We start from the raw sequence: 22,640 nt of genomic DNA, 5'->3' as shown, positions 1-22,640 counted from the left end.
GATCCAAGATTCACCCAGAAAACAGTTAAGTTTGGTGGCAGAAAAATCCTGGTCTGGGGTTCCATCCAGTATGGGGGTGTGCGAGACATTTGCAGGGTGGAAGGCAAATATCAATAACCTAAAATATCAAGAAGTATTAACTACCTCTTACATTCCCAACCATAAAAGGGGTCAAATTTTGCAGCAGGATGGTGCTCCATCACATACTTCTATCTCTACATCAAAGTTTCTCAAGGCGAAGAAGATCAAGGTGCTCCAGGACTGGCCAGCCCAGTCACCAGACATGAACATCATTGAGCATGTCTGGGGGTAGAATGAAAGAGGAAGCATGGAAGGCAAAACCAAAGAATCTTGATGAACTCTGGGAGGCATGTAAGACGCTTTCTTTGCTATTCCTGATGACTTCATCAACAAATTGTATGAATCATTGTTGAACCACATGGATGCGTCCTTCAAGCTCATGGAGTCATACAAGATATTAAATATGGATCTCACAGCACCACTACTTCATTCACTGACGTTATGCAACATATTTTTGTATTTGAAGTAAATTATTTGTTCAATTTTCTGTAGGCGACAAAACTTTTGTCTTGCCAAAATCTGACCTTTCTGTGTTCATTAAATGATCAATCTTTCTTCAGTGAAGCAAATTTTTTTTTAGTATATTGAGCATAATTTGGGAGGGTTTTAGCTTTCATATGAGACATTTCTAAAACCAATCGATTAATTTAAAGTCAAGTTATAAGCTTTTGTTTCTACAAAATGGATAAGCGACAAGACTTTTGTCAGGGATTGTATATGGGCCCGGTCAAGCAGAAAATTCAAGTTAATGCATCTGATATAAAAATGTATTGAACAGATACATATGTACTCTAGTTTATGAAACTGTTTACCTTTTTACTGTACCATTTTTGGTTCTAAAGTTACATATGTTTTAAACAGACCATGTATGAAACATGGAACAAAAATTACTTCCCAAATTTCAAAGACCTGCAAATCATGTAAATAAATGGATGTATTTCATCATATCTTGTGTTATTCAATCTTTGAACTGTTGATGAAAGTACATGATTTTAAAAAAAAAAAAAGTATTTAAAATGATAAAAATTTGCTTGGAAGGACTGACATAGTTTATAGAAATAGTTTCCTTTCATTTTGAAGTAATATTAAAGTATTCGGAAGAAAAAAGTGACAAATTATGCAAAATCCTGCACCTTCTACTTGTTTGCACAATTTTCCCTCCGTTACTTTTCCCTCTGTTACCATGACCTTTCTTAATAAAAAATCTCATTACTCAAAAAGTAAGTAAGTAAATAATCTTGTACCATATGGTAGAAAACTATATGAAGCAAATATTCAAACCAGTTTGTTAAGGATATGTAAGTGAGAACCAAGAGTTATCACTGTTTGTATTTATTGCCTAAAAAGTGCTGCTTATTTCATTCCCTCTGTTACCAACATGAGTTTTTTTTTTTTTTTTTGTCAACAACTTTAAATAATATCACAGGTTTAACTTGACCCTGTTGGAGTGTTAACTCTTTCCTACATTCTGATACTTTACTTATTTCAATAGTTCCTCTAGTTTCTGAATAAGAGACATTTGAATGTAAAATCTGCCCCTGTTTCCCTCCGTTACCACTTGACCAGACCCATCTGCAAATTAAAACATATTGACATATTTAAAAGTGTTTTTTGAAGAACTCAGATGCATTTTTTATGTCGATTCTAACTTTTGAGTATTAAAAATGACTTAGTTTTTTAAAGGTTGTATGGAGGATTTTTTTCTTGTTTCAAATTGTCATTGAAAGTTTAAAATACCATTACAGAGACGCAGCAGCCTTGTAATTATGATGACCAAAAAAAAAAAAAAAACAATGAAAATCTATCAACTGTGGACGTAGTGAGGCCAGATAAACATCAGCCAATAGATAACGAGGCTCCCTCTTTATCTATTGTCTGTTAGGTTGTCAAGCAAACTCTCTACATTTCTAGTGTAACTGACTTGCAGGCACGCGGGGATTACATGGTTTATGCGGCGGTACTTAGAGGCTTTTTCAAACTGTCTCCTCCTCGCAATTCGCACAAAGTTTATCGTGATGGCGGACGAGAATCCACGACCAGTTCGACCGCAAAGGAAAGTCAATTTTTGAGGTCGCTGAAAGAAGAAGAGAAGGGAAAAAGGAACGAAGACAAACTGAGGTGATTCTTGGAGATTTCTTCCAGCGATGGCGCGACCGAAGCAGACGCAGGGTCTAAAAACTGACACGTCGGTCACTAAAATATTTCTAGACAGTGTTATTAGGTTCTTTTTTTCAGACCTAGAGTGTTATTTCATACCTGACAGTTTCGACTGCTCACTAGCGTCTTCCTCAGAGTCACGTGATGTTGCTGTGACGTGTCTGGTCAGCTGATATAAACACGGAGGGCGTTCAGTACACGAAAAAAGGAACATAGAACAGAATGCGAGAATGAAACAGCGAAGGCGAAACACGAGCAACAAAACACAAAGCAGAACAGGAACAACTCAAATCGGCCATTTCTGACCACTGTAACAGAGAGAACCACGTTATGGACTGGGATGGAGCAAACATCATTGGGACAGAGGAAAACAAACATCGCCGCTGGATTAAAGAGGCAATCGAAATACGGAAACGTGCCCACAGGACTGTAAACCGGGACGAGGGGGCATTTTTACTCTCACACACCTGGGATACTGTCCTGAGGAAGTCGGACTGCAGATGGCGCTGTCGTCCTGCCTCCACCGGTAGGAAGACAACGCCAAAACCTGTTTAAATCAGCTGACCAGACACGTCACAGAAACATCACGTGACTCTGAGGAAGACGCTAGTGAGCAGTCGAAACTGTCAGGTATGAAATAACACTCTGGGTCTGAAAAAAAGAACCTAATGACATAGAATATTGGAAGACCAAATGAATCTCATTGGACTATTTCTAGACAGGTCGCAACAGTAATTCTGAACGCGCACTGGCTGTAAACGTGATTTCTAGAGTAAAAAGGCAGGAGGAGGTGTTTCTACTGAGGAGCTGTGGAGGAGGAAGGTGGAGTCACACATGCACAACATTTGAAAAAGGACTGTCGCTGTATTTCACTGCCCTTAAAAAAATCCTCTATACATCCTTTAAACTCATATTTTACTGAAAATTAGGTAAGTAATTATTATAGTTAGGTAATCAAAGTGATGTAAAATAATTTGGAATCGTGTTAAAATAGACAGGGCTGATCAGTTGAGTAGTTAAATAGGGGAAACCTATGGCTATAGTGATCTGCCCCCCCAATATGTTTATTATAGTTATGATGATGTAAAGTAAGAAGTAACGTTAGTTGAATATTGACAATGATCTGTTGTTTGGTATTTAGTATCTCATTATATCAGGGGTCTCCATCTTTTTCCTCCTGTGAGCTACTTTTTGTAAAACGAAAACACTAGAGAGCTACTCATTTTAGCAGTAAATATAAGAGTCATGGCAAGTCATAGATGAAGTACAGTTAGATGCCTATAAAACATAAACTATTATCAGTTTATTAGTGCACAAAGTCAGGCATCAAATGATACATGTAAAATGAAAATAGGCATAAAATCTGAGTTATTTTAGTGCAATACGTATAGTTCAGGAATCCCTTGGTGAGCTACTTGGAAGGTGGAGGTGGAGATCTACTGGTAACTCAGGAACTACAGGTTGGAGACTCCTGCATTATACAGTATCATATCTCTATTACAGTGTTTCCCAAAGTTTTTTTCTGGGGACCCGTATTTTAAAAGTCACAAATCTTTGCGACCCAAGTCAATAGACATTATTCGTAAATCACAAAATAAAGTTGTGATCGTTATCGAACATTAATGAGGATATTTTATTGTTGACTGAGTGATCGTGTCTCTCTGAAAAATTAGTATTATTCAAGTTTTAAACAATGAGGGCGCGCAGAGAAGAAGTGAGGAGCGGGGAGTAGTACGTGGAGATGTATGTATGTATACTGCAGATCGTGACAAGGCGACCCAAAAAAAATCTCTTGCGATCCAGTCTTTGGGAAACAATGCTCTATTGTTCTCAAGCTCTATCTGTGTCGCCTTAAGTATATTTCTTATTCTAGTTCAGACCTGCTCATTGTTCAGCTCCCGGGTCACATGGTTGACTCTGACCGACCCATTTATGCTCATTTGTAATTACGAAATAAACATATTTTATCATTTTACCTCATGCATGGACTAAAACTGCACTGCTTTTATTTTAGAAGTGTTTTTAAATGACATTTTTTGTAAGGCAACCTCACTTTTTCATTGCTTACTCATAACCAGTGTTGGGAGTAACTGATTATAAAAGTAACAAATTACTGTAATGTGTTGCTTTTTGCTGTAACGCAGTAATGTTACAGTATTACAGGGAAAAATGGTCATATTTTACTCAGTACAAATGTCAGTAACGTGCGTAAACACCGCTGACGCCCGATCGCGCTTTGCAGACACCCTGTGTGCAAAGAGTTTCCAAGTTCTAGTCCAAGATTAGACCTGGTTTAGTCCTGGTTTAGTCCTGGTTTAGTCCTGGTTTAGTCCTGGTTTAGACCTGGTTTAGACCTGGTTTAGTTTCAGTTTAGTCCTGGTTTAGACCTGGTTTAGACCTGTTTTAGTCCTGGTTGAGACCTGGTTTAGACCTGGTTTAGACCTGTTTTAGTCCTGGTTTAGACCTGGTTTAGATCTGTTTTAGTCCTGGTTTAGACCTGGTTTAGACCTGTTTTAGTCCTGGTTTAGACCTGGTTTAGACCTGGTTCAGTTTTGGTTTAGACCTGTTTTAGACCTGTTTTAGTCCTGGTTTAGTCCTGGTTTAGACCTGGTTTAGACCTGGTTTAGTTTTGGTTTAGACCTGGTTTAGACCTGGTTTAGACCTGGTTTAGACCTGTTTTAGTCCTGGTTTAGACCTGGTTTAGACCTGGTTTAGACCTGTTTTTACCTGGTTTCCTGGTTTAGACCTGGTTTAGTCCTGGTTTTACCTGGTTTAGTTTTGGTTTAGACCTGGTTTAGTCCTGGTTTAGACCTGGTTTAGTTTTGGTTTAGACCTGGTTTAGTCCTGGTTTAGACCTGGTTTAGTTTTGGTTTAGACCTGAATTAGTCCTGGTTCATTTCTGGTTCAGTCCTGGTTCAGCTCTGGTTTAGTCCTAGTTTAGACCTGGTTTAGTGCTGGATCAGTTGTGGTTTAGTCCTGGTTTAGTCCTGGTTTAGTCCTCGGTTCAGTCTTTTTTTTTGTTCTGGTTCAGTCTATATACGGCGCAAAAGTTCAGCATCTTCGCAGTTATTTTGTTGAGAGTAACTTAAAAGTGCTGCAATAGTCATGAAATGTTTTAGATTTTAAATACAATAATCTTGTAATGTAATGAATTACTTTGAAATGACAGTAACAAGTAAGAAATAACGCATTACAGTTTAAAGTAACTTGCCCAACGGTGGTGCTTATAACATAAACTCTTACCAGTCTTACCAGCTCATCAAAACAATGATATTTACTGCTTTTTATAAAGAAATACAATTAATATTATGAATTGAATTAAGCAATTTGGCCCAGCAGTTCACAACATTTTCTGTTTCTCATGTGGCCCCATGGAAAAAAGAAAAGAAAAAAAAAGCCCACCCCTGTCTTTTCTAGCCTTTTCAGGTTCATCTCTAATCTAGAAACAGCTGTTGCTTTCAAATAAATAGACATACCCTTTTTAGAATCGATAAAAAATGACAACTTTCTTCCCTACTGTAACGACTACAACTGTGAATAACACTGAAAATGGTGAACACAAAATCATCAAATCATTTCTTTACTGTCAAAGTTGAATGAGTTGAGATGAGATTGAGGCCGTGCAGATGCTTTCCTCCCGGCTTCTTTCAGACCGTACGAGGCTCTAAATGTGTTTTCTCTTTTACTGTAAACTAATAAAGAGCTTTTAGTCGTGTGCGAGCGCTCGGAGGAGAGAGGAAGGAAGCGCCGATGAGGGAAGTGAAGATGGAATAAGCTTCAAATGAGACGATAGACTGTAAAAAGAATTTGGTTTATACTTTATTATCAGGGACCAGCTGCAGTCCCCAAACAGGTGCAAATTATAATGGAAATACTTGTTATAGCCTGTACAGCATTAGTTATTAAAGATGCACTGTGTAACTTTTTCCACCAGTCTTTTTCTTTTTGTGTATTTGTATTTATTGCACTGTAAAAACATAGAAAACATACTGTACGTCTTTACTTTGAGTGGGCTTGCATCTCCACAAACCTAACCTTATTTACCCTGGAAGAAGGTTTTTCCTGTTTGTTTCCATGGAGATGTTGATCTCCTGGCTATAATATTCCACAGTATGGCATTAAACGTATCTATCTCCAAGTTAGAATGTTCTGAAGTATGGTTTTAACTTTCTATTTCTACTGAATCGTGCAGGTGACATGGCATCTCCACAAAGTTACATACTGTAGCTTTAACATAAAAAACAACTTGAATCTAGAACATTAAACTGGCTGTGGGGAAGCTGGCTCGACGTGGTCAAAGTAGGAGGCAGATGATAACGAAAAAGTGTTTTTGACCAGGCAATATTTATTTTAAAACAGACTTCTGGAGTTAACGCAAAAGAAACTACAAATAAGCAGAAAATCAGTACCGTATTTTCCGCACTATAGGGCGCACTTAAAAGCCTTTAATTTAATCAAAAAACGACTGCACGCCTTATAATCCAGAGCACTTTATATATGAATTTATTTGGGTGTCTTAATACGACTTTAGTAAACTACAAAGCCACACCACTTGCAGCGCACGTAAACATGCACGGAGCAGACAGTGACTGTGCAGTGAAAAATCCCTCTAGCCACATTTATTATTCCATGTGGACGAGGAATGGAATGGAGGAATGAACTGAAAAACTTTTTTTACGCATTACAATTGAACAAAGTTGAGAGTTATTGTGAACATGTTAAATAAAGTTTGACTGACTTATCTAACTGTTGTGTTTTGTTTAATGTGCCTTATAGTCCTGTGCGATTTATATGTGAAAAAAGTTCGAAAATCGACCATTCAATAACAGTGCGTTTTATAATCCAGAGCTCCCTATAGTGCGGAAAATACGGTAACTCAAATCAAAAGCATCAAACAATCTGCACAGACGTCTCTCCCAAATGATGACACCTGCTTTGTTTTTACCCCGCCCAGCAGGAAGTGCCTCCCCCAGGTGACTTTCCAGGTCACTTTTAAAGCAAAGCGAGGATTTCTTTTCCTATCCCCTTTCAAAATCAAAATGCTGAACATAAATTAATCTGAGTTTAAAAGTGGGACAAAGGGCTTTTTCATATAATCAATAAATGATTGTTTGTTTTTTCCCCACACACATTTTTTTACTGATTGAAAATGTGAAAAACAGAACTGGTCCAAACATGTTATTTATTTTTCAAACACATTCTGAGCATCATAATTATTCACTGTAAATTAGTCTTTACTCAGATAATAAAATGCTTTTTTATTATATGCAGACAGTACACAGGAGACTTATTTTGACCCTAAAGGCCGCCACACACTACACGATTTTTCAGTCTTAAATGATTGCGACAAAAAGCACACGCCACAGACACGAGGAGTATCTTGTGAGATTTTAAATCTCGGATTGCAAAAACTGCAGTGGGATATGACTGCAGACCACAGGATATAAAGTTGTGAGCGAGAATGCCTCAGCTGTTTCCTGTCTACAGTAAAACCACTCGAGATCTTTGAGAAGTGTGTAAAGATCAGAACACCACACTAGTTTAGATATAGATATGGATATAGATATAAGTAAAAACTGTGTTATTATTATTTGCGAAATGTGGTGCAAAACTACAGATACATGATTTTTAAAGTGTAAAAAAAACAATTTTTATGGATAATGTGGATGAGAAGCTGTACTTTAAATTTACCACTTTACGAGAGATGAATAATATTTATTTTCGCCATTTCCCGAGTTTGTATCTTGCCCCCGACGCTCTGTTTTATTGGCTGTTACCGTAGCGTTGTGGACGTTTGGTGGTTACGATCTGACAGTGACTCCACACACATGAAGAGCGCAGCAGCTTCAAATACAAAGACAAAAAGTCGGGTCACGCCTCCTCAAACTCAGAGAGAAGCAAATTGCAGCCAAAATCAGGCAAATTAGTAGCAGCCTTAAGAGCTGAGTTGTTTATTTTTTTTTGACAAATTTTGCTCAAGTACTTGGAAATAACGAATGTTCAGGCTCTGTAATACTGTGAATTCAAGTCATTTAAACTCATAATTGATAATAGGCCTGTCACAAAAACATGAAAACACACTTTGAAGCACGATATATCGCTACAGAAAAATATTGCGATAATACTGAAACTACTTTATACCTCTGACACAAAGCAGGATTATCCCAGTTAACACATTTTTAAATAGACAGTATCATGAAAAAGACTCAACTTAGCTAAAATCTTATTATATTACAACAAAAATAACTAAAAATCTCTCCATTACTTTAAAGAAACTGTGCACAAAATAAAAATTTAAGCCCAAAACGCTGTATATTGTTCCAGCTTTTATATATCGAACAATAAATCTATACAGTCATTATGGTGACAGGCCTAATATTTCACTAAAGAAACCGGTGTCAGTGCCTGTGAGACTTGACTTGCACTGGCAACTCTCTCTTTCCCCGCCAGCTCCTCTAACCCGCCCACATGTGCCCTGTCACATTGTCCCTTTGTGAGACCAGCGTCACCGTCCGCGTCATCACTTTTGGGACAATTCTCTCTCTCCGTACAAAAGCGTGTAAGCAGCTCAAGTTCTCAGACAGAAGGAGAGGATTTTGGCTTTTACTGTCGGCGAGTGTAGTTTTATGCTGCAGTGAACGCGCCATGAACTTCTATTCAAATGTGATGCAGATACGGGTGGAAAAAATTCACAAAAATGAGAAATTTGGCAGTAGTAAAGGTGCACTGCGTAACTTTTTGGTTGTGGGTCTGTCACCTGCTTGTTTCTATGTTTCTATGTCATTGCTCTGTCTGGAATGTTCCACAGTGTGACATTAAACAGCTCTACTTTACATTTATTCAATTACAGGTGCTTAAAAATACCTAGAAAAACAAACATTCTGACTGTGAACGAAGTCGCCTCTGCACAGATCTGACCTGTAACTTGACCTGGTTTGGCCTCCATGAAGATTGAAAGATTTAATGCCATTAGGGATGTGCAAAATATTGAAATATTGATATATCGTGTCTGGGGATTTCACAATAACCGAAATATCGTGATATCGTATCGTCAAAGTTTTCACAATAATATCGTGGTCCATCACTATATATCGAATTACAAGTCTTTTTACTTAAATTAAAAGTTATGGTGCAGTGATAGCTAAATAAAAGACAGTGAGAACTACATAGACCATGATCCTTTGCTCCATTTCAGTGCAGACTACAAGAAGAAATAACAGTTCTAAGCACTTTTAAGTGTTAGTTCTGTGGATTAAGTCTTGTCAAAGCATTTTAAGAGGAAAAAGTTGCAGCCTCCACAAAATATTGCAATAAATATCGTACCGTGAGATGTATATCGTGAAAATATCGTACCGAGAGATTTGGATATTGTTACATCCATAATCATGAGCCTCCCCATCATATCGTGAGCTTCCCCATGATATCTCAGTAAATATCGTACTGTGAGGTTCATACCGTGACGATATCGTATCATGAGACTTGGATATCGTTAAACCCCTAATTGTATCGTTTAATGTGATGATACAGTATCGATATTGTGGGCTGCTGCATCGATATGTTGCCAAGAGTATTTTGTTTTTGCCGGCATTTGTTTGTTTGTTTGTTTGTTTGTCTGTTAGCAACATAACTCAAAAAGTTATGGACCGATTTTGATGAAATTTTCAGGATTTGTTGGAAATGTGAAAAGGAAGAACTGATTTCATTTTGGGGGTGATCCGGAAGAAATCCTGGATTCTGGATCACTTTGAAATTTTAATTAACATTGTGGTAAATGGGGCCAAAAATTTTGTTTCTCAATATCTCGGTTAATTATTGACCAAACCCCATGAAATTTGACTCAGGGATGGACAATGGGATCCTCTTTCATATTCCAAAGGCTGATCCGGATCTGATCCAGAAGACTTTATCGCAATTTATATACAAAATGGGGGTAGTCCTTGGCGGAGGTCTGCGCTCTCTGAGTGCTTTTCTAGTTTTGTTATAGCCATACAGTTTTGTTGCTTGCTTAGAGAAAGAAAACTCGTTTATGCGACACATTTGACATTTTCACTGTTTTGATGATTAAAATGTTTGTGTTTCATATGAACTTTGCACAAGAAGTGGCTTAATAAAGGCTTTTAGTATCACAGTATCACGTATCAATTCAATTTGAAATATATCGTATCAAATCAAAAGTGCACTGTATCGAGATATGTATCGTATCGTATTGGTAACTTCTTAATGACACCCAGCCCTAAATGCCTTACTGTGAAACATTACAGACAAAGCAATAACATCTCAACATCTCATGAAGCGTTTGACGCACCCTCCACCAGAAACGTTACACAGTGCACCTTAATGCTAAATTAATGCAGTGAATCAGAAACGTGTAAAATGTGCTTGTGAATGTTTTGGTCGAGGTTCAAGTATTTCACAAAACTTGAATAGACAGAAGAAAATATCTCTTTTAAGATTTATCCAAAACCATTGATTTGTACAAGAAATGTCCCAGTTGTCCCTATTTTTGACCAATTTGTTACTTGCAAACAGTAAAGAGAGACATAAATTGTCATTTGTTTAGGTAAAATACATAAAAGCTGCTTAAAAATGACCAAAACACAAAGAAAATGTGATTATACTGTCTCAAATGTTAGTCATGAATGGGCCGAGTGCAGAACAGTTTTCCTTAATTACACAATTGTGTCAGTTTTTATTATTTTTACCAAACAGAGGTGGGGACTTGCAAGTCGTGACTTGGACTCAAGTCAGACTTGTGTCACTATTTTTAAGACTTGAGACTTGACTTTATAACATGGACTAAGACCTGGGACTTGTGGTGAAGATCGGTCAGTCTTCGTTCCTACTCTCACCTGTGGTCATGAGCTCTGGGTAGTGACCGAAAGGACGAGATCGCGGATACAAGCGGTTGAAATGAGTTTCGTCCGCAGGGTGACTGGACGCTCCCTTAGAGACAGGGTGAGGAGCTCAGTCACATGGGAGGAGATCGGAGTAGAGCCGCTGCTCCTCCTCAAGAGGAGCCAGTTGAGGTGGCTCGGGCATCTGTTCTGGAGGCCTCCTGGGCGCCTTCCTCGGGAGGTGTGCTGGGCGTGTCCCACCGGGAGGAGGCCCCGGGGAAGACCCAGGACATGTTGGAGGGACTGTGTCTCTCGGCTGGCCTGGGAACACCTCGGGGTCCCGAGGGAGCTGGAGGAGGTGTCTTGGGTGAAGGAAGTCTGGCAGTCCCTGCTTAGACTGCTGCCCCGGATAAGCGGAAAAAAATGGATGGATGGACTTGGGACTCGATTTGGACTTGAAGGTTAATGACTTGGGACTTGACTCAGCCTTGTGGCCTGTCACTCGGACTTGAGGTGAAAGACCTGAGACGTGCAAAACAACGACTTGATGTGACCTCTGTTACCAACCATCCCAAACTGGATGTGTCCCAGTTTTTGATCTGAAAATCTGGTCACCCTAAGCAGATATCATACTTTGTACTTCTATTTGAGTAATGTTATTTTAAAGTACCTTTTATTTGAGTATAATTCCTGGCTCCTCATTTCACCTGATTTTTGCGTAGTTTTTCTATGCCACGAAAACTAATATTTCAGATGTAGTTTACGTATGGCAAAGAAAAGAAATCATTTGTGTATTTTCGAAAATGTTGAGTTACATCAAACGTTTTCCTTGTATCTTTGTTTGTATTTGGAGTGTTATTTTTAGAAGTGGGTCACAGAAGAGTTTAAGCCCCATAGTAAATATCTTTAGTCATGGTGAGAGTTTCCATCGGCAGTGACAAAACGCTCTGGTTCAGAATGTTACAGCTCCATCATTTCTGTTCACAGCGAGAGCTTCATAACAGCTTCAGGATCCAGTTCAAAGTAACAGCTCAAATGAGACTCTTTAGTTCGCTCCAGGCTAAATCAAGAAGGGAAATATGAAAGGGCCTGTCTTTTGCTATTTTCTGATCTTATAATGTTGTTTCCTCATTAAAAACTAAACTCCAAACACTTTCACTGGAATAATTTGGATGAATTCAGCCCTGGAATTGCCGATCTCTACTGAACTAAAGTAATGGGTCGCTGTTAACTTGAAATCCAAATCCACTTTATTTTGTATTGAACATTTTACAAACAAAGCAGTTTCCAAAGTGCTGCACAGAGATCAGAAATTGAAGAGAACAAAAAGGTAAATTGCTGAAATTTGTTCACACCAGCCCTAAAACAATAAAACCAATCAAATCAAATAAAAGCAAAAAACATAAAAATCATAAAATAGCAGTAAATAATAAAATAAATAAAAGACACAGAGCACCACACGACTCATGCAGTGTTAAAAGCCAAAGAATAAAAGTGGGTTTAAGCAGTGTTGGGGAGTAACAGATTACATGTACCGGAGTTACTTAATCAGAGTACAAATTGTGAGTAACTATATTCAGTTACAGTTACTGTTTCAGTGAGTGGTAATTGGATTACAGTTACTTTGTTGAAACAAATGGATTACACTGTAGTATTTTCCCGGTTTCACATTTTGGGCTAAACCAGGACTAAATAAGGACTAAAACCAGGTCTAAACTAGATCTAAACCAGGTCTAAACCAAGACTAAACCAGGTCTAAAACCAGGTCTAAACTAGATCTAAACCAGGTCTAAACCAAGATTAAACCAAGACTAAACCAGGTCTAAACCAAGACTAAAACCAGGTCTAAACTAGATCTAAACTAGATCTAAACCAGGTCTAAACCAAGACTAAACCAAGACTAAAACCAGGTCTAAAACCAGGTCTAAACTAGATCTAAACTAGATCTAAACCAGGTCTAAACCAAGACTAAACCAAGACTAAAACCAGGTCTAAAACCAGGTCTAAACTAGATCTAAACCAGGTCTAAACTAGGTCTACACTAGATCTAAACCAGGTCTAAACCAAGACTAAACCAAGACTAAAACCAGGTCTAAAACCAGGTCTAAACTAGATCTAAACCAGGTCTAAACTAGGTCTACACTAGATCTAAACCAGGTCTAAACCAGGACTAAACCAAGATTAATCCAAGACTAAACCAGGTCTAAACCAGGACTAAACCAAGACTAAACCAAGACTAAAACCAGGTCTAAACTAGATCTAAACCAGGTCTAAACCAAGACTAAAACCAGGTCTAAACTAGATCTAAACCAGGTCTAAACCAGGACTAAAACAGGATTTAACAGGACTAAACCATACCCTGTGGACCGTGTCTCCTCGTCTTCTGTCAATAATATTTTTAATACGGTCAAATAAAGTCTGGGCTTTTTATTTTCTTTTAGCAGATAAAACATCTTATGTTACGATATCCTGGTCTTTGCTTCTCTACAGCAAATCAAGTAATCCAAAGTATTCAGATTACGTTACTCACTTTAAGTAATTTAATGGATTACGTTACAAACTACATTTTGGTGTATGTAATCTGTAATCTGTAGGGGAATATATTTTAAAAGTCACCTTCCCAACACTGGTTTTAAGATGAGACTTAAAATTCTCCACTGTGGGACTGTTTGGACGTGGGGAAGCAGATCGTTCCAGAGTTTGGGGCCGGTCACAGAGAAGGTTTAAGGTTGTAGTTTTAAGTCTCATTTTAGGCACCACGACCTGGAGCTGGAACTCCGGTCCGAGGTCCAAGACGTACTGTAGGGCCAGTCCATTAAAAGCTTTAAAAAACAAACAATAAAATCTTGAAATCAACTCTAAAACGAACTGGAAGCCAACGCAACGACGCTAAAATCTGGGTAATGTGCTCACGTTTTTTGGTTCCAGTAAACAGTCGGGCAGCAAAATTTTGGACTAACTGTAAACGAGAAAGTGTGTGGAGGCTAATGCCGGGAAAAAATGTATTACAGTTGTCTAAACGAGAGGAAATAAAAGCGTGCGTGACCTGTTCAAATGATATAAAATACGGCTTCATGACATCACAAGGTGGAACAGAGCATTTTGATTGAAACAAAGTGCAACTCCAGGTGTGTTTTTGATGAGATGACAACATTATAACATGGCTAAAACCTCACAAGAGTCAAATTTTGTGTAATATATGACCTTTAAATGACCTTTTGAGTTTGTGCTCGTTATCACAATATCGGCCGACACAGTAATTAATGAAGCGAATTTCTGTGTTCTGTGTTTTTAAATAGTCGTTGTCTTGTGTTTTCTGTCTGCAGCAGCCCAGCAGCCTTACACCATGTGCTTCCGGGTCAAGTTTTACCCCCACGAACCAATGAAAATCAAAGAGGAACTCACCAGGTACTGCTCTGAAAACACTTAAGTCTGTGTGATGTGAGAGAGGCACTGTTGTTGTTGTTGTGAGTGATGTGGGTCACCTTTGAGTATTGTAGAAGTAAAACAAAAAACATCTACCATATTTTTCCGACTCCAGAGTGTAAGTCACACCAGCCAAAAAATGCGTAATAAAGAAGAAAAAAGCATATATAAGTCACACTGGACTATAAATTGCACTTTTTTGGGGAAATGTATTTTATAAAATCAGAGACCAAGAACCGATATTTCAAGTTCTAGTAAAAACAACAGAACAGAGAACAACAGACTGTTAACGTCACATATGAACAGTTCTTCAGATAAACTATAACATAAACAACAGAACAAGTTTAACAAACCCCATCTCACTCCAAATCACTAAATCTATTCAGTTTTTCGTCCTCGGTGTCACTTCTGAGCAACTCCGCGACCTCCCGAGGTAAACAGACGCCGCTTCCTCTTCTGTGTCGCTGACTCAGCATCAGTTCCAGTTAGAATTATTCTGGCCTTTCTGAATCCCGACAGGATGGTTTCGGTGTCACTGAAGTCCAGGCTTTGTCCATCCATCCAGTGACTTCCAGAAATGTTTCATGTCGCACCCTCCCAGTGTCACAAGTTTCTCGCTCACTCCAAACTTTCTTCCTGCTGCTCGATTACTGTTTTCAGCTGAATATTTCACTACTTGCAGCTTGATTTTGTTGTTGGGGGCATTTGTGTTCAGTCTTCTCAGTCGTCTTTATAAGTTTGTTCAAGTTTTACATTTTCAGTGGTGCAGAAGTAATGTTGCGATCGACTGACATGATACAGACAGGACAGAGGCTCTTTCTGCAGGAGACATGCGCAGTAGAGCGAAGTGACAGTGGTACAAGAGGAACAGGAGCAGCAGATACTGACACACAAGACTAGAACCTCTCGCCGCTTCAGTGTGAAAATTTTAATATATAAGTCTAAGTATAAGTCGCAGGAAACACCCAAACCATGAAAAAAAGTGTGACAAAAATATGTTAATTGTAGTTTTTGTAACAAGTATTGAGATTGGGATTACATTTGTGATATATGTTTAAAAAGTAGGTTCCTGTTCAACGTGCAGATTGTAAATAACTCTAGAAAAGAGCGTTTTCACAGAATCTTACAGCTAATCATAATGAGGGTTTGAATAGGGCCCGGGAAAGACCGCTAAAAGGTAGAACAACATTATGGTAGAAAGCTCTGAAAATTGCATGATACCTCCTCTTTAAGTTTTTTTCATCTTTTGTGGTTGAAAATACCAGATTTAGGCATTATTTTAAATTTTGTTGACCTTCAAATAATAAATCAGATGTTATAGTATAATTGTTTTTATTTCTGATATTGGGCCTGGTCTATTCCCCGTCCCTATGCGCACTTCTCTCTACACAAATCCAGTGTGCGTTTGTGTTCTGTTTGCGACTCGTGAGGGGAGTCCCGGGAGTCTGCGAGAAGGACAAACGCTGTAAAAGGTCGTGTTATTTTAGCTCTTTTAAACAGGACAATGCTCCAGACCGCTGCCTCATAAATAAACCAGACCTCCCGTTTCCTCTCTCCGCACCGACCTGTGAAAAACACACCCGTAACCACGGCAACAGGTGTCCCCAGATTAACCCGCAGCATCACCTCGTCTCCGTGGAAACGCACAGGGCTCCACGACCGAGTGCAGTTTTAAAGGCGCACTGTGTAACCTTTTCTAGAGGAGGTTTTGTCATCACTTACTGGTCACCATGGGGATGTTATTCTTATTGCTTTGCCTGAAATGTTCCACAGTAGGGCATTAAACATACTTAGTTATCTTGCATTTATTGAATTACAGACGCTTCTATTGCCAAAATCAAAACTGTAAATTCTGGACTATAAGCTGCTACTTTTTTCTCACACTTTGAACAGATGCGGCAAAGAAAATGATGTGGTGAATATATGGAATATATTTGAATATTATTTGTTTGGCACATTGTTCATTTGTATAAACTGGACATGTCAAACTCAGGCCCGGGGGCCAAATTTGGCCCACGATATAATTTTATTTGGCCCGTGAGATTATATCAAATATGTATTAGAGCTGGTTCGCTGGCTACAGATAGACTATAGAGAAATTATTTATTTAAAATGTTGATTTTATATTGTGCTTGGATTCAGTGTTTAAGTGAAACTTTATTAAACATTTATTTTAATAAGAAAAGGTTTAACATTACATATCTCAAAGGAAGAGAAAGCATGCAGATGTTGTTGAAATTTCTCAGTAAATATTTAGTTTGACCCATGACTTAGTCCCAGTTTTTAATTTTGGCCTCTGTGAATTTGAGTTTGACACCCATGATATTTACGGTCTATGGTTTGGTAACACAGAGGATACGCGCAGCTTGAGTGCAGAAAACGTCGCTGTCTGTGCGGTTACACTTTGATCTAGGGTTAATATGAAGTTGCTACACTAGCTAGAGATGTTGTCAGCGCACTCAAACAGTTTATGGCCTTGTGATAAAATAAGTTATGATGCTAAATGAACATTAGTGAGGGGGATACGTCTTACCCATGTGCGTAAATGACGTCTCTAACTTCAGTAGCCGGACGCCCACTCATACCTGATTGACAGAACTAACCCCGCCCCCGAGAGAGTCTGTAATCTGCTGAAATCCTCCAAGACTCTGACATGATACAGACAGGACAGAGACTCTTTCTGTAGGAGACATGCGCAGTGGAGATGTTGTGAGGAAGATGCTCATTTGATTGTGTTTTGAACAGTTATTTTGCGCTTCATACACACACCCTCCTCATGGAAAACACACGAAGGAATACAGATGATGCAGCTTTTAAGTTAAAGATGATTGATGAGGCTGTGGAATAAGGAAACAGAGCTGCTGCACGTGAGCTCGACATCAGTGAGTCGATGATGAGACGTTGGCAACGGCAGTTTGATGAACTGAATCAACGCAAAAAGACGACAAAATCTTTCAGAGGCGATAAAAGCAGACGGTCCGAACATGAAAACGTTCTTGAAGACGTGGACACCTGCAGGTTATATTCAGGTGCGGCCTATATATGTACAGTTTTAAAAAATGTGTTAATATTTAGTCTATGCGGCTTATATTCAGGTGCACTCAATAGTCTGGAAAATACTGTACTTTGTCCTGTGGCTCTTTGGAGTTTAATGCCATACTGTGGAACATTCCAGGCAAAGTAAGGTTTTTAGAAAGGTTGAAAATCTAGAACCATCTAGAATCTAAAAACTTTAAAATTCCTCAAAATGTCATCTTGAAATTGGAAACCGAAACCCTGAATATCATCTCCAAGGAGACAACAAACCAGGGGCAGACTCTCGACTAGAAAATGAACTCTGCAAGTAGCAAATGGCAAAGGCTCCATGTTGCTGCTGCGTTTAATTCTGTTTAAAATGCGCTGACCCCGAAACTTGATCTCTGCAAACGTTTTCTGAATTGCATGTGATTCTTGCAGTTATTTTATCTCCTATTTTAATCTTCTCTCAATTTTTAAAGCTTCTGGACAAATTCAAAACTATGTGCTCTGACCTCAGTCTAAATTTTAAAACATAAAACTAAGCGCTGTTATAATATCTAAGGTTTCATTTGGACGTCTTTTTCAGAATAGTCCCGGTAACTCATAGTAGCAGCTCCTACACAGCAGCAGTGTAATGGTACATGTCAGGTTTCTCTTATCGCCATGGCAACACCGTAGTAGGACCATCGAGTCTGGAGGAGCGGCCGGTCACATGTAGTAAACTTGCACCTTATCGATGTCATTTTGTCCAGATGACAGAATTCATTTTTCTGTTGTAATGGAACCACCTGGACGACGCACACACACGGTGTTGTTTAACGTGTTTCTATCATGACAGAGGGGCAAATCATAAATCTCACCAGGCACTACACTGAGTCCTCGTGTGTGTGTGTGTGTGTGTGTGTGTGTGCAGGTATCTTCTGTACCTCCAGTTGAAGAGGGACATCTATCATGGCCGCCTGCTCTGCCCTTTCGCTGATGCTGCCTACCTGGGAGCCTGTATAATACAAGGTGAGTGTGTTACGAATGGGACACAGTGTTATTTTAGACTCACTCACTCAGGTTTTTTTTTGTTGTTGTTGTTGTTATTGCTTCATATAGATTAGATAAAATGATATTGATATTGTAAAAGCAGCTCCTTGTATCATAATGAGACCACTGTGTGCTTTCTGCGTTTAATCGTTTTTATCGCTGTCAAACAAAGGATTAATGCTGGTGTGCTGTTAGCATGCTTGTTGTTGCTGGCAATAGGCGAGTTTCAGCTGACGTCATTGGTATTAAAAGCCCGCGTTGCATGCTGGGAAATATTTTGGTCGGTGTTACGGCTCGCGGTCTGTCTCCGGCTCCGCATCGCCTGGCGCTCCCCGTTTGTATTACCGCGTGTATCTTCCGTATTTGCATGTCCTGTGTGGTACCTGCTATCTGACTGTTGGGCCGTGGTTCCGACGCTGTGGGCTGGCTCCGACGTCCCTTGTGCTGTGGTTGGAGGATTGACGTCCCGTTCCTCCAATCCCTACACATCAATCACCTCGACCAATAAAAGTGCTGTGCGTCTGTCCCTCCTGGCGGCTGGATGACAGTTTCAGTTCGCCCCTCACATCTGTAGACGTTCGTTAGTTGTCTCTCTTTGATATTGTAAAGTGTGTTTATATTACTACAAATTTTAGTTTTGCCAGTTTGGCTCGTCCCTTGGGCAGTTGTTTTTTTTTTTTGTTGCTGTTAGCTACCTTAGTTTAGGAGTGGTTTAGTTAACTTTGGGGAATTCTGATTTTTCACATGTAAAATGTTTTTTTTTGTCATTGTACTTACCTACATCACTTTATAAAACCCGTTTACTTTACATCATATCTGGTTTGTGTTACTTTCCTTTGTCCCTAGCACTGGGTTGTAACAGTCGGAGGCAAGAAACATGGTAGCGGTCAAACACAGTGCGTAACCTCACGTATTTATCCCTATAATGGTAAATTCCTGCTGCATTATCGGATGCACAAATAGAAGCACGGAAGAAGGAAAATGTCTTTTTCGTATTCTGAGTGAAAAGAACCACTAACGGTGAATTAAACGGCTTTCAAACATTCGCAGAGCAAACGTAGAAGATCCTAACAAACCGTGGACAGCAACAAGTTCAACAACACATCGAGACTCTTGGAGGTTTTCATCTTTTCTGCTGTGAATGGCCCAGGAGTTTCCACCAAGTCATTGTGGATATCGCCCAAGTGAATATTTGTCCAGGTAGTTGGCGATTCTGACCAGAAATTTGGTTTGGTCCACCTTTTGTCGGGGTTGAAAAGGGTGATTTGGCGTCTGTCGATGCTTATGACCAATTTCTGGTCAAATGGTCTTGGGTCCTCTGCCGTTAGAGTGGATAAATAACAGGGATCAATACCCTTTACGTGCTTCCGTCTGTTTCTTGCCGCCGACCAAAATAATTCCCAGCATGCAACGCGCGCTTTTGTCAACAATGAAACTCGCCTATACGACGGAGCAGTAACACCACCAAAAAAAGTTTTTTTTCCAGTCACCTGTTATTGAATAATACTGCATATTGCTTAATAGATAAGTTAATACCATATTGGGAAGAATTACAGTAAAATCAATAAGACGAGCAGGTGATGTACCCCCTTCTAAAAAAAGTTACATATTGTACCTTTATTTATTATCACAAAATAGTTTGTATTATATAATAATATATATTAAAAGGGAAATCCAAGAGATAAAACATTATGGTGGCTGAGTGGTGAACACTTAGTCAGCGCTACCTACTGCCTCTGCTCAATTTCATTTCTCTCTAGCGACTAGGTCAGGAATCAAAATACACTAGACCAGGGGTGGGCAAACTACGGCCCGGGGGTCATATGTGGCCCTTTAATCTTCTTAATCCGACGCGGCAAACTTGATAATATTCAGTGTTTTTCAAAGTCATTTCAATAAATAGTAAATATCGTGGGACCTGAAAGACAGATATTTTGTTGTAATGCTTTGTAATGATTTTCAATTATGTGATATTTCAACAACATGGGATATATTTTCTACATATCACATATTATTTTTTTCTCTTACGAGGTAGATTACTAAAAAACTCCATCCATCTGCTCCTGGTCCGGCCCTTCTGTCAAATTTTAAAACCCTTTTTTGGTCCTCGAGTCAAGAAGTTTGCCCACCCCTGCACTACACTTTTTGCAAGAATCCCGGAAGTGTGAGTTCGGGCACCAGCCAATCAGCAAAGAGCCATACAGTCTGTGTAGGCAACGATTCCCGAGATTGAGGATGTAAAGCTGGAACAAGAGAATGTTTGGTGAATTTTATCAAGGGGAAAGAAGTTATTATCCTTCTTCCTACAGGATTTGGGAAAAGCTTAATATACCAGTTAGCTCCATTAGCAGCACATCACATACATCACATCACCAAACAGCAGTGATTGGTTAAATAAAAAAAGTACCCGCCTACCATTGAGTGAACGAATCCTAATGGTGCGAGGTCAAACTGTTTCTACGAAGTGAAACCGCCTAATGAATCAGACTAGCGAGCACTAACTCTGCACAATAAAAACACCACTCAATTCCTGTTTCTGTGGGAGGAATTTGCCAGTTTCTCGCTGTGTCTGGGTGGTTTTCTCCGAGCTCGCCGGTTGGTCCTGACCAAGTCTAGATCTGGAGATAAGTCCCTGAGTTCACGGTTCCCCACAGGCTGCTCCACCGACAGTGATGGAGGAGTGAACATTAGAGATTGATTTTCCCTCATGAGAGCTGAATAAAGTAGGAAACAAACCAAAAACTGCTCTACTGGCAATTTGCTGATCCAACTTTTTCAGTTCCAGGGGCAACATCGATACTCTGACTTTAAGTATTTGCCGATACCAGTGTAGATATCACAGTTAAAACACATCACAAGAGAACCAACTGTGTTATTTATAGGGATGGGCATTCGATGAAATGTTCTTAATCGATTGTCGGAAGAATTAGGAAGAATTAACGATCGATTATCGATTAATCATTAACGTTTTTATATTAAAATGATCATCATTATTATTACTATCTGCACTACTAATCTGCATAAATAAACTCAACTTTACGACATATAAACCGTAACGACTCTAGAGCCACATCAATCCGTTTTGCGCAACTCTCACAGAAACAAAATTTAAAACCGCATTGCTAATTTGCATAAACTAAGCAAAGATAAAACTACAGCTCTTGTGTCGCTGATGCGGTTCAACTTCTGTCGGATTAAAAGACATGACTCAGGTGAATACAGGTTAGTGTGACCAGATTTGCGTTTGTTAAAACCAGGACACCGTACGGGGGGAGGGAGGTGGGGACTCGTCATCGACATTGAGCGACTCTCACCTGGCAAAACTTTTTCCCACTGGACACAGAAACATATGTGCTGCTTTGTACACTGTGCACATGGACTCAAACTTGTCCCGAACACAATGGAAAGCGTGGAATTTCTTGTACAAATCATTGTTAAATACGAATTTGTGCTTCGGTACGTTGCAGACTGACCGAATGTTTCTGTTTGCTCGCTCCTTCTGAGTGCAGAGAGACACATGTACACACCTGTTTCGTCACAGCAACCTACATTCGGTTTGTTGATTAAAATCAACGTAATCGATGGAAATTCTTAATGATCAATTATCGATTAATCGATTAATCATGCCCATCCCTAGTTATTTATCCTTCAAATCACTTCTGAACAGCTTTGTATGAATAAAAGCTCAAACATTCTAAGCCAAAATCAGTCCGTAAATAGTCTTATTACATCCAATTAAAAGCCCAACCAGGATATCGGTCTAACCTATAACATGGAACCAGCTCATGTTTCAATATCTGCGCCAATTACTCCAGTATCGGTATCGGTGAATCTCTAAACGCTACACGTGCTTGATAAACTTCACAGTAAAACCTCGGTCTTACTCGTGGCTTTAACGTGAACACCCTCCTGACCTGCTCTCCATTTAAGCAAGTACAAATCCTGTTACTTATCCTTCTTTCTGCTCTGCACCGTCTCCTCACTCTGCTCCTGTAATCCTGTGTTATAAACCCAAGCACGAGCCCTGGGAAAACCAATAGACCGAGTTCTGCCTAATTAGAGGGAACGTTTAATATGGAGCCACTCAATTTG

General features: G+C 39.3%; 1 protein-coding gene across 2 annotated transcripts in view; it reads left to right on the top strand.

The window, feature by feature from the left end:
• Nucleotides 1-22,640, top strand: part of frmd3 (FERM domain containing 3) — a 161,348-nt gene that overhangs the window by 65,217 nt on the left and 73,491 nt on the right. For both annotated transcript variants that reach the window (XM_055161663.1, XM_055161664.1), the window contains exons 4-5: nucleotides 14,402-14,480; nucleotides 18,430-18,527. In XM_055161663.1, the coding sequence (XP_055017638.1) occupies nucleotides 14,402-14,480; nucleotides 18,430-18,527 (177 nt within the window). The remainder of the gene's footprint in view (nucleotides 1-14,401; nucleotides 14,481-18,429; nucleotides 18,528-22,640) is intronic.

The sequence above is a fragment of the Boleophthalmus pectinirostris genome, unplaced genomic scaffold (assembly GCF_026225935.1).
Source record: "Boleophthalmus pectinirostris isolate CB_2022bp ecotype Guang Dong unplaced genomic scaffold, ASM2622593v1 HiC_scaffold_4, whole genome shotgun sequence".
Taxonomy (NCBI): Eukaryota; Metazoa; Chordata; class Actinopteri; order Gobiiformes; family Gobiidae; genus Boleophthalmus; species Boleophthalmus pectinirostris.
This window is presented reverse-complemented; position numbering and strand designations above follow the sequence as displayed.